The 12,824-nt window shown below is 36.4% G+C and overlaps 1 protein-coding gene across 6 annotated transcripts in view; it reads right to left on the reverse strand.

The window, feature by feature from the left end:
* The window catches only part of PTPRC (protein tyrosine phosphatase, receptor type C), a 136,297-nt gene extending 131,639 nt beyond the window's left edge, over positions 1-4,658 (reverse strand). For all 6 annotated transcript variants that reach the window (XM_027843402.1, XM_027843400.1, XM_027843398.1 and 3 more), the window contains exons 1-2: positions 4,570-4,658; positions 4,367-4,482 (exon numbers count right to left, since the gene is read on the reverse strand). In XM_027843402.1, the coding sequence (XP_027699203.1) occupies positions 4,367-4,433 (67 nt within the window). In that variant the 5' untranslated portion in view covers positions 4,434-4,482; positions 4,570-4,658. The remainder of the gene's footprint in view (positions 1-4,366; positions 4,483-4,569) is intronic.
* Between the last annotated feature and the right edge of the window lie 8,166 nt (positions 4,659-12,824).

Genomic DNA, 12,824 nt, shown 5'->3' on the forward strand with positions numbered 1-12,824 from the left:
AAGATAAGATCCGTGCCCTCAAGAAACTTGTGGTTAAAGAGATGATATAGATCCATAAAAAGAACTAAAATTACATGTCAAATTAGTAGCACAGACGATGAGTTCATAGAATGCCAGAGAGTTAGGTTGAATTTGAGCTGGTCCTTAGAGGATGGACAGGGTTCCAAAATTGCAAAGGAAGGGGTTTTTTAGATGAGAAGGGTGAGAGCTGAGGTGTAGAGACAGGAATGTTCAGGAGATGTTTGGGGAAAAGATGAAGAGTTTTTCCATAGTTAAGTTGTGGAAGATATCACTGGAAGGGTAGTTTGAGGTAAGAGTATGGAAAATCTTAAAAGCTAGGCCAAGGATTTTTTTTTCTTTTTGGCAAGGCAATGGGGTGAAATGATTTGCCCATGGTCACACAGCTAGTAAGTGTCAAGTGTCTGAGGCCAGATTTGAATTCAGGGCTGGTGCTCTCTTCACTGTGCCATCTAGCGGCTCCAAGGCCAAGGATTTTTGAAAAAAGGAATAGTCCACCACGTCAAAGGTTACAAGTTGGCCAAGGAGAGAAAAGCCTGACAAAAACCCAACAGGACAAGAAGTCATAGCTGGGTATGACCATGGCAAATTGACAAGGCAAATATTTGTTCCAAGAGGAAGCTACAGTTAGAAATGAATTACCAGTGCCTTTCACTATATTGTACCATCTTCCCTTCCAAGTATCTTCAATTGCAACTGGATAGACCAACATTCTGAACATTTTAAACGCTAAAGTTCAAATCTATAAAAGGAGAGAATTAGACAAGGTCATCTCTAATGTTCCTTCTAACTCTAATATTCCGTTAATGATTATTCTATGAAAATCCCTTAGTATGAAAAAAGAGCTTAAGCCACTACAACAACACTACCATAGACAAACATATCCTTCATTCTCCTGTTTGACAATATGTTTTCTTTATGCCATGTACAAATGGACCTTGTCTCCATCTGCATCTTCCAAAGAATTCCTATCTCTAACTCCACTCTCAACATTAAATTCTTTCCAACAAATTGTCCAGAAATTTTCCAACTAACCATGTACTTTTTTCCCCAGGAAGAAGAAACAGAATACTCAGAGAGAAGTATGTGTATGCAAAAAAACATGACCATCAGTATTTCCTGAGGCTTTCCTTGAATTAGAGAGAAATCACTTTTTTCCATGCCCATTAGGCCAATTTTAATGCAGATTTTGTGATCTACCTCCCTTATGTTTGCAATAAAAAACACCTCCATTTTCACTTTTAACTATTGTCTGTTCTTTTACATATTGAGACTAATCAATCCAGTTGTCCTCCCAAAGAGCTTGTGCTATTATATCCCATAGACACAATGCTAAAATCTTGGAACTTTTCAGAATTCAGTTTTCATGTCATCGAAATCACAATTAGAGTACAAGACATGTGAAGAAGAGGGAGGAAAAAGGAACAAGGGAAGGAAAGGAAGGAGGGAAGGAAGGAAAATTCTTTGAAGGCAGGAACTACTAAAGTGCTTAATGAATGTATACTGACCAATGTAAGGGAGGGAGAAAGGAATGGAAGGCAGAAGGAAAACAAAGATAATTTCAATGTGCCATTTCCCACAATAACTTATGAACATAAAAAACCCTCATGTCTTATGAAGTATAGAGACGAAGTGTTCATGTCAGTATAAAGGTATAGTTTGACCTCAAAATAGGTATACAGAACAAGATGACTATTGAAACAGGAATGCTGTCTTTGAAAAAATTGCTCTCAATATATATGTTAGATAAAAGTTATAATTGAGCTTTCAAAATAATCTAAGTAGATATAACCCTCTCTTTAAAGAATCACTCATTTTAGCAAAGCTATCGTAAAACATTCTATAAAGCAAATGCAATTTTCCTAACAGCTTTACATCCAAAATTAAAATTTATTTCTGGAGGGGAAATCCCTCCAGATTGAATTGAAAACTTCTGAGTAGACCTCAGACCGTGGCTAATCTGCAGCCGTACAATAGACTAATCCACCGACAGTGATTGGCCTGCAGCAAGGACATTGCAGCACTAGCTGAAAGTTACAATTTTTTCTTCGCTGTCACCTTCTGCAACACTTTCAGTATTGGACAATCCCTTACTTACTTAATCTTTCCTTTTAAATAAAAACAAAACGTTTTCCCTTACATGGTGATCTGTACCTCCAAACTCATTATTTTCAGAATGTTCCCCTTTCTTTATCTATTTCTCCAAATACTTGTCAATTTTAATAACTGAAATCTTGTTGAAATGTAAAATACACATTTCACTCATAGCACTCCATCATGAAGATTCTTTATGTTTGAGGTGTTGGTTTTTGCAAAATTCATTAACTCCCTATGTTATCAGTGCCACCATATACAGGAAATGCTCCATATTGAGTTTACCAATGAAACTCTGTACTCAGATCTTCAAAATAGCAGATAATATTGACGGCGCTATATATTGATGATAATAGTTCATTTCACTCATTCCAGTGTTATAAATATATTAATATAGATACGTGTGTGTCATGTGTAATATACATTATGTTGTATTCATTGTATACATATGATATAATCTTATATACATATATTTCACTATTATTCATTTATTCCTTCAACAAATATTTGATTGCTTTGTATAAGCAAGGCTGTCTACTAGGCCTTGTAAAAGGCAAAAGGACTAAATTCCTGATCTTTAATAATCTAAAATATAGCAAATATTTTGTCACCTGAGAATAGTAATATGACCTTATTAAAATAGTTTCTCTAAAAACTAAACCTATTGCCAAATAAAATATTACTATAAAAGTAACACCTTTTAAAAAATCATTTTTTTTCCAATAAGCGCCTCTCGTTTGCAAGACAGAAAGACTACAAGCACGAACTTTATAGAAATGAAAATGTGCCATGATTTACAGAGAATAAAAAGATAGCATATTTTTTTCTCTTTCATTCTAAGTACTTTAGAATTCAAACCATTACTCTCCTGCTTCTTACTTTTCAGTAAGAACTCCTACTTGATAGAGATAGCAAGTAGAAAAGGGTATACTCTAAACCAAGAGATACTGCTGACCAAACATAGAGGAGAACAACAAAATCCATCATTAGAAGAAAAACTCCATCTGAGGCTCCCCTCCTCATCTCCTCCCTCACGGTAGCCAAAGTGAACACTTACAACGCAAAAGGCTCAGGAGGTAACTGCTGGCCTTTCTCGAAGAAAGGAGATCAGTGGAGAGTACAGAAAGATTTTAAAATGAAAACAGAATAGGACAGTGCAAATAACTTTCTCCATTTACTTCATTAGAAGCTCCAAAAAATATCAACTTCATATTAACTACTTAGAGTCTTTTTGCAAAGTTAGTATTAAGCAAGCCACAAAAAAGAAACCTAAAACCTAGATGTTTCCAAACATCTTTGTAACCAACAGAAATGTAGTCACATTTTAGAATGGAAAATGCTGATCAAACATCCCTTACGCAGTCCTCTGATGAATTAGGATCTCAAATTAAATCAGGTAATTGAATTAAAACTATTTCTGAAAATACAGTGAGCCAAAATGGTATAAAATATTTCTGAGGAAAATTAGTTTTGTGCCTTCTTAAGGCTCTATGTCTCCTCATCTTTTTTAAGCCTGAAATCTAAAATCCACCAATACACCCAGGAAGGGTGTTGGCCCCTTGGTTACCACAGCAGAAAAATGAATACCCAACTCCATCCATGGCTCTCCTGTGAGACTAAAACCTGGATGTGAAAACTTTGTAGTCATAGGAATCAACAGAAGGTTAACACTGACATATGATTCCACATCATCATGTAAATTTGGAATTCAGTAAAATGCTGAGAGTAGTCATCAAAATTTGAGGAAGCAAATTTGTGGGCTGAGAACAGGGAGTGGCTTACATGCCACCAAAGCCCTTCTGTATAGCTTCACAAAAGCAGGATGTTGAAAATTTGTAGATGTTTAAAGGGAAAAAAATCCTTATTTTCTCATTTTAAAAATAATAACAAAACCTAAAATCTTACATGTTGGAAAAAGTTTAGAGCCTTTACTTCTTAAAAAAAATAAGTTTTGCTTTTCTAAGAGCCTTGAGCAATAGGTAAAAATTGAAAAATACACCTTTTGCTTTTTATCATGATTTTTTCCCAAAAGAAAATATACCCTCTTCCAATGGAAGCATTGTAATCTGTCGCTTAAGTTACATCTCCATGTTATCTAAGGGAACTTTGGCATCTCCGCATCACCTATTTCCAAGTTACCACGTCTACATTGACACTCACTGCAATCTTCTTTCAGTATTAGTTATGGCCACCTTAGAAAAAATCTTCTAAAATAAAATTTCAAACAAGAAGTCATGAAGAGCCAAACACATACCTGTGACAAAGACATCAGTGTCCAGAAACGCAAAGCCAAATGTCAAGAGTTTAAGCCACAAAAACATGGTTGTATCTGGGAATCAACTGTATCCTAATGAAACAGCATGCGTCCTTCTGAAAAGGAAAATAATTGTTATTGCTTGAGAAAAAAGTATTTCTCCATAAAACAGAATCAAAAATGAAATAAATGAGAACGCATACTCTGCCGGTTTGTCTTATCAGTCAGAGAGCAATTTCCTCTGTTACCCTTCAACTAACCACTTGCTAGCTACAGGCACTACTAGGTAGTGATGTCAGATTCAGTTTTACCTACTTCTCAAAAAAATATTGTAGAGTCCTGTTTCCAGGAAGTCAAGAGACTCTTTCAAAGTCAGTGCAATGAAATCTTACTTCCTTATTTCTAGCCATTTTGAGTCTCTGAGATGAATTAAGAGGTACTTTTAATGGAATCCTTTTTCTCTAAAGAAAGGACAATCCTTTTTATTTTTTTTTTTGGTAACTCTCCAAATAATGCTTCTTTCACTGCAGACAACATTTCTGAAAATTCTGTCAAAATCTCAGCAAATTCTCAGTATTATCCTCATTTAATGAAGCTTAGACTCAGGATAAGTATATGTAACTATTAACTGGCTGATCATAGAACACAGACCTATTCTATAGGCTCTTGACTTCCTGGAAACAGGACTCTACAGTATTGTGGACCATGAATTCTAAGTGTCGTTATTTGGATTATGCTAATGATACAGTTGGGTCAAACAGTCAATAAATATACAAAGAAAATAAAAGACAATTTTAGGGGGTGAGACATTAGCAGCTAGAGAGGTCAGGGAAAAGCCTCATGTAGGAAGTGGTGTTTGAATTTAATTTAGAAGGAAATTAGGGATTCTAAGACATGGAAATGAGGGAATGCAGTCAAGTTATATGCTCATGTGATCAATAGCTCAATGCCTTAACTAAAAATGAACATTTTAATGTAAATTTAAGGTTTGCAAAGCATTCTACATACATTAGCTCAGTTGAGCCTCACAGCCCTGTAAGGTAGGCCTAACAGATATGTTTGTCCCCAGTTTACAGATGAGAAAACTGAGACTTAGGGGGCAGCTAGGTGGAGCAGTAGATACGGTTCTGGTCTTGGAATCAGGAGGACCTGAGTTCAAATCCGGCCTCAGACACTTGACATTTACTAGCTGTGTGACCCTGGGCAAGTCACTTAACCCCAATTGGCTCATAAAAAAAAAGAGAGAGAGAAAACTGAGACTCAGGAAGGTTAAGTGTCTTATGCTTGGTCAAAGAACTAGTAAGCACTGCATATGGGATATTGGGATTGTTTTCACTTTTATTCTTATATTCCTGGCATCTAACACAGTACCAAGGATACAGTAGATAATTACTAAATTCTAATTAATTGATTAGTTGACTTTTCTGACAAGGAGCAACATCTATCAGGGTTTCTCCACCTACTTTACAGGGTTGTTTTGATGATCCAATGAGATAATATTTGTAAAGCACTTATGTGCCTGGCACATAGTAGGTTCTATATAAAGATTTATTCCCTTTCTTCTTCCTTTCCCCATCTGACCTCCCCCCAACAGGTGTTCATTTAGTTACTTCCTCCCTAAAGGCAACAAAACTGTCCCTCAGATTTGATAGGAGTGAAAGAGGGCATATTAATTCAACCCACACTTTCCTGGACATAGCTTTCTATGGCCTCTAGTTATGGTCACATATAGGACTAAAAAGGGTTTTGCTCTTCAGACTTGGTAGGTATACTAAGACTTTCCATATGGAGATGAGCTGAGCGTGGGGGTATCTACCCAAACTAGAGAATCCTTGTTGCATATCTTTTTCTAAGATATGGCTAAGTAAAGTGTTAATGTTATCTGCCAAATAACTTGTGAGTACCTCATTTTGTCCCAACATTGAGTCTGGACTAACTAGAAAGCCAGGTTTACCTGTGACATTTGTTGTAGTTAGTAATTGGGACAAGAAGTCCTCATGGTTAACAATACAGCTGAGTTGAAGGAAAAGGACTACAAATATGATCCAATGGCTGGATCCCACACTATAGCATGCTGTGGCCTGGGGCTTTCTGGGGGCAAATGGAGAACACTCTCAACTAGAGATGGAGCAGCCTCCCCCCCTCATCACTCAGAGTGATTAGCTAAGTAGAGGCTAAAGAAGGCTGCCAGGAAGGGGGGAAAAGGACGAAGTCTAGTTTTCCCTAGTTGATAATGATTCTCCTGCAGAAGCTGAACTGCCAGTGCAATAAAACTCAAAGTAAACTTGACCAATGTGTTCAACAAACTAAACACAGAGCTTGTGCCTTTTAAGCATCGGGCAATGAAGGTGGAGAGGTAGCTAATGGAACAAATAAAGGCAGTTTGATCGATGAGAATAGGAACTGATAGGCCACAGCCAAGGGATAGAAACATGGGTTTCCAATGCAGAGGTTTCACTGCACCCTATTGAAAACAGAACTATAACATAGGAAAATGAGAGCAGGAGTGAGGAAGAGACTTGGAACTCTCAGCAGTGGTAAGAAAGTCTCAAATTTATCCTATTACTACTGCCCAGAAGACAGTGATTTCCTCCACTGAGGGAGGAGGGGTGGACAGCCTTTCTCTACCAAGGAACTAAGGAAGATGCATGAGAAGTTCAAATAGCAACTTGATTATTCATTGAAGCAGAGGTTCCTGAGATGGGGTCTAATTGTACCAATGCTGAGATTCTCTCCATAGCCTAGTTCTATATGTTTGGGGAGTTTTTGAGGATTTACTCAAAGGATTTTAAAAAGTTCAGCTAAAGTTGAACTCCCATTGCAGCCAACTCACTAACAGAGATCTATAAGGGCAAGAATGAAGTTCTAAAGGAAACTCATATAATAGATTGGAAGTATATGGACCCCCATAGCTTTCCACATCTAGTACCGGTTTGTCTTTGGGGCAATTAGGTCCCACCTCTTGGGTGGAGTCCATCTAAATGACTTCAGGTTTCAGTTATAGGATGCTTCTAACATACAATTATACCTGTGTGAGCAGATCAACTGGTGAAACTTGATCACTCCTATTCAATTCCTGACATTTGAGGTTGGATAAATACTGCTATCAATGGAAATAAATTGTCTGGGAATGGAAGATAAAGACACAGAGTATAGAATTGGGTTGGTCTACCCAAATTAAGTGGTGGAATATCCTTGTTAAATATTCTTTTTTATTCTATGGCTAAGTAAACCTTCATCTGTTGAAAGATCTACAAGTTAACTGTTGAAAGATCCACAAGTGTTTCATTCCATCACAACATTGAAGGACTTGTCAGGTCTGCACCTAACAATTTAAATCCAGCACTTTAATCTACTAAACAGGGCTATTGTTCTATTTATATCTATTATTTTATTTTATGATCATCACCCAAAAATGTAATTGGCTTGTCACATCAGTCAGTCAATTAGTATTTATTAAGCACCTACTATATGTCAGGAACTATGCTAAGCACTGGGTGCACAAAGAAAGGTTGAAAACAGCCTTTGTTCACATTCTCGTGAGGGAGAAAATATGTGAACACCTATATACAAACAAGATATACAGATAAATGGGGGTAGCTTCAGAAGGAAGGTATTGAGATTAAGGAGAACTGAGGAAGGTTTCTTGCAGAGGGTAGGATTTTAGCTAAGACCTGAAGGAAGTCAGGGAAGCTAAAAGGTAGAAATAATGTGCCAGTGGAAATGTTCAGTGCTGTGGCAGGGAATGTCATGTTTGAGGAAGAGCAAGAGGGCCAGTATCACAGGATTACAAAATATGTGGAGATGATAAAGGTGAAAATAGACTGGGGTAAGAATGAACCAAGTTATGAGAGGCTTTCAAAGCCAAACAGAAGATTTTATGTTTGATCCTGGAGGCAATAGGGAACCAGAATGGTGGCATGGTTGAGCCTGTGCTTTAGAAAAATCAATTTGACAGCTGAGTGAAGAAAGGACTAGAATTGTAAGGGACTTGAGGCAGGGAGAGTAACTGGAAGCCCATTACAGTAATTTGGGCTTGAGATAATGAGGTCCTGGATCAGGGTGAAAGTATGGTTAGAGGAAAGAAGGGAGAATATTTGAATGTCAAATCAACAGGTTTTGGAAACAGATTGGATATGGGGAATGAAAAAGTGAGGAATAAAGGACAGCAGCTAGGTGGTAAGCCTGAGCAATTAACAGGATAGTGGTACCCTCAACAATAATAAGAAAAATAGGAAGAGGGATGAGTTTGGAGGGAAAGATAAAGAGGTCAAGTTGGGGCATGATGAATTTAGGATGTCTATAGGGCATTCAGTTTCAGATGTCTAAAGGTAGTTAGAGATGAAAGCCTGGAGGTCAGGAGAGAAGTTAGAGCTTGACAAGTAGATCTGAGAGACAATTGAAAACATGGGAGCTGATGAGGTCACCAAGGGAAATACTATAGAGGGAGAAGAGGAAACCCAAATCAGACCCTTGGGGGACACCTATACTTGATGAGCATGACCTGGATGAAAAGGAGGCAGAGAAGAAACAGACAGGCAGGAGAAGAACCAGGAGAGATCAGTGTCATGAAAACCTAGAGAGAAGAGTATCAAGGTGAAGAGGGTGATCAACAGGGTCAAAGGCTATAAAGAGATCAAGGAAGATCATGTTTTTAAAAAGACCACTATATTTGGACAATTAACAGATTATTGATAACTTTGGAGAGAACAGTTTCAGTTGAATGATGAGGTCAGAAGTCAGATTGTGAAGAGTTAAGAAGTGAGTGAAATGGGCATCTATTATCAACTTTTTTTTTTCTCAAGGAAGAGTTCAGGCAACGCAGGGTGGAGAGATATGGGACTATAACTACCATGGACAGAAGGATCAAGTGTTAGTTTTTTGAGAATGGGAAAGATATGGATGGATATCTGGCAAGGAGTCAATAGGCTGAAGGTAAGTGAGAGAGTAGGCATGATGGAGGAAACAATCTGCTTGAGAAGACTGGATTAAATCAAATTGTCATTTGATGAAAACCATTGTTTCTGTAATCAAAGGACTTGGGTTCAAATCATGCCTCTGTTATTTACTACCTATGTGACCCTGGTAAGTCCTTTGAACTCTCTGGGCCTCAGCTTAGTCATCTGTAAAATAAGGAATTAGACTAGTTGTTCTTTCAGCTCTAAATCTATGATCCTATGAAATCCATGTGATGGTAGACACAGGGAAGATTAAGGGGTTATGTGGTTTGAAATTAAGAAATGTAAAAGGCCAAATGCTTGTGACTTACTCCAAAATCTCTTGCATTTTCTTCAAGTAGTGAACTGGAAGTCACAGGATGTGATGAGTATTGAAAAACATCACAAAAATGAAACTGACTAAAACTTTATAGTCAGGAAATAACTTATAATTGAAAGTCATTTCAGAATCAGCATAGGTGAAAATGACACCAAATTAGAAGACTATGGTCAAAAAGAAGACATGATAACTCAAACCTGAACTATCCAACAAAGCAATTGTGCCAACAATGGGAAAGAAATAAAATAAAAGACACTGGATCTGATTATGGCCATTTCCTACAAAAACTTAACCAATATGAAACAACTGCCACAATGTGAATGGTAAAAAAAATTACAAATGTTGTCTCATACAGCAACCATTTCATCTCTCTGTCAAGTGGAGAATCTTAGCAGCTGAGGTCAACACTGATTTAAAATAGAAATTTTTTGGGAAATGTATTGGAGACAAATGGTGAGAGTTTATTGGCGTGTGACCTCACAAACCAATGAAGAATTATGGATGGGAAAAGAGACCTTCAGAAATTTTAGTGATAAATTCAACTAAGCAAGATTATCCCATAATATGTTTATAGCTAAGACATAATGTTTATAGCTAAGTAAAATAGTTGGACAAAAAAATTTTTAAAGAAAAGAAAGATTTTTTCATCAGGTCTATAAAGAATTATTTCCCTTGTGACCTATTGATTGTTAAATTAGGACCTATGTGTTATAATCACAAAGATCCCTTTATAGATGCAACCACAGAGATAACTGTGATCAACAATCCTCCAATTATCAGTATCAAACTTATCTTACACCTGTAAAAAGAATATGAAGAAAGAAACAAACTCTACAAGAAAACACAGAGACTCCTTCCAACCCTTCCTGCTTCTAGGAGAAAAAAAGAAAAATATGAAAAAGGAGACAAAAATTAAATTCATCTCACTCACTCCCTCCTGTGACTTCAGAAAAGGATCATGCCTACATAGTGAGGTCTTCCTTAAGATATTTCTTTCTCTTTTCTACACATTGCATAGTTTTCATGTAACTAGATATCACTTCCATACCACTCATAAAAAACTAGAATATATCGTTAAGGAGGGATCATGTGGGGGCCATCTCAGAAGGGATAAGTTACTGAGATATTCAAAGAATCTTGTCTTAAAGCCATCTCACCTATAAAATGCTTTATAGAGTTTTTTTTTTAATTTTTAGAATGTTATCTTATTGATGTTTCCATTTTTAAGATATATTAATTTCTTTTTTAATTTTTAAAAATTGTTTCTTTTCTTAATCTGCCCTTAAACTTTTTAAAATTAAAAAAAAGTGAAACCCTCAATATAGGAATTCATAATCCAGGAAAACAAATTCCCCATGATGGTCATCTCTGAAAATATATGTAGCTTTCTACATTTTAACTTCCGCATCTCACTCTCAGGGAGTGGGTGGCATGTTCTAGCTTCATTTTTTTTTTGGACTTGTGGTTTATCATTGGGTTCATCAGAGTTCTAAAGTACTGAAAAGTACTTTTTTTTTTTTTACAATATTCTTTCTTTACAATATTCTTATTTGCACAACACAGACTCTAAAAAGCATTTTAACCATGTTCTGAATGTGAAATTTCCCCTACTACTTTCAAATGATAAATTCCCTTTAGGGAATTTTTGTTAATTCAAACACTACATTTGAACAAAGCATCAACTTCTGTATATTTCTGCTTCAATTTTTGATAATTCGAACACTACATTTGAACAAAGCATCAACTTCTGTATATTTCTGCTTCAATGGTATTCAAATTCTATTCACATTGTAAGAAAAAAAAACTCCCTTTTTTTAAACTCACATTCAACTCAGTTATTAAGCAGGGACTAGAAGACAAAGGGAGGAAATCATCTATTCAGACATCAAAGTGGCACTTTCCCCATCTGAAATAAACACCAGAGCTTTCTGCATATACCGTATTTTGATTGGGTCAATGGATATTGAGGCCATGAGGACATAGGTATTCTTGGTGTCCTCATTTCCAACTTGGATCTAGAAATTAATTAATAAACGAGCAAAGGGGAGGGAAAAGTGAGGGGGAAGGGAGAGGGAGAGGGGAAAAGGAGAGAAATGGAAGTTGGGAGAGAGAGAGTGGAAAAGGAGAGAAATGGGAATTGGAAGAGGAAGAGACCATCCCTGACCTAAAGGAGTTTGCATTTTATCAGGGGAAACAACACATACACACATAAGAATTATAATACAGAGTAACTTCTGGTGAGGGGCAGGGATAGCTGTTATGGGGAGATCAGAAAAGGCTTCCTGTAAAAGTTGGTGCTTGAATTGAGCTTAGAAGAAAGCTGGGGATTCTAGGACATATTTCCAGAACTTTTCTACAAATGTTTCTGGATTCAAATATATATTTTAAAATGCTTTTTTAATTTAAATGTATTTTCTAAACTTGTTGGGCAACATTTATTACTGTGTGGATATGATTCATGCTAAGGTCCGAACCACACAGTTGAATCAACATTTTGTAACATGAGCCAAACATCCCAGAGAGGCAGCATATCATAGTGAATAGAGAACTTGACTCTTCATTGTCATTGTGATTTTTCTAGCTCTGCTTTTGATTTTCTAAATTTTTAATTGTTTGGGGAAAATCAGCACACACTTGAATGCAATTTAGAATCATAGGATCACAAAGGCACCTGAGAAAGCCACCTGGCCCATTTTCAAAGATATGGTATGGAAAATGAGAAGTAGAGAGGTTAACTCTCTTAACCTCTATGACTAAAGGTCATAGTAGGTAGCAGAATTAAGATTCAAACCCAGGGCCTCTGACTCCAAATCTGGTATCATTTCCATCGCAATTTGCATCAAGACCTCTAATTAGAAATTCAATAAAAATTCAGCATTTATTATTAATAAATTTTATTACAATAATATATTATATATCATATTTTAATTTTATTTTTAAATTAATTTAATATAAAATATTATTATTAAAAGCTTACTGTGTGCCAGGCACTATGCTAAGTAGTGGGTATACAAGAAAGAGCAATTGACTGATGACAGTGTCAAAGGCTTTAGAGAAGTCAAGAGGGATGAGGGATGAGTAAAGGTAATTAATATTTGGCAATTAAGAGATCATTAGACACTTTGGACACCGCAGTTTCACCGTTTCACAGTTTCAGTTTAATGCTGAGGTCAAAAACGGA

The sequence above is a fragment of the Vombatus ursinus genome, unplaced genomic scaffold (genome assembly GCF_900497805.2).
Source record: "Vombatus ursinus unplaced genomic scaffold, bare-nosed wombat genome assembly UNPS02014909.1, whole genome shotgun sequence".
Classification (NCBI taxonomy): domain Eukaryota; kingdom Metazoa; phylum Chordata; class Mammalia; order Diprotodontia; family Vombatidae; genus Vombatus; species Vombatus ursinus.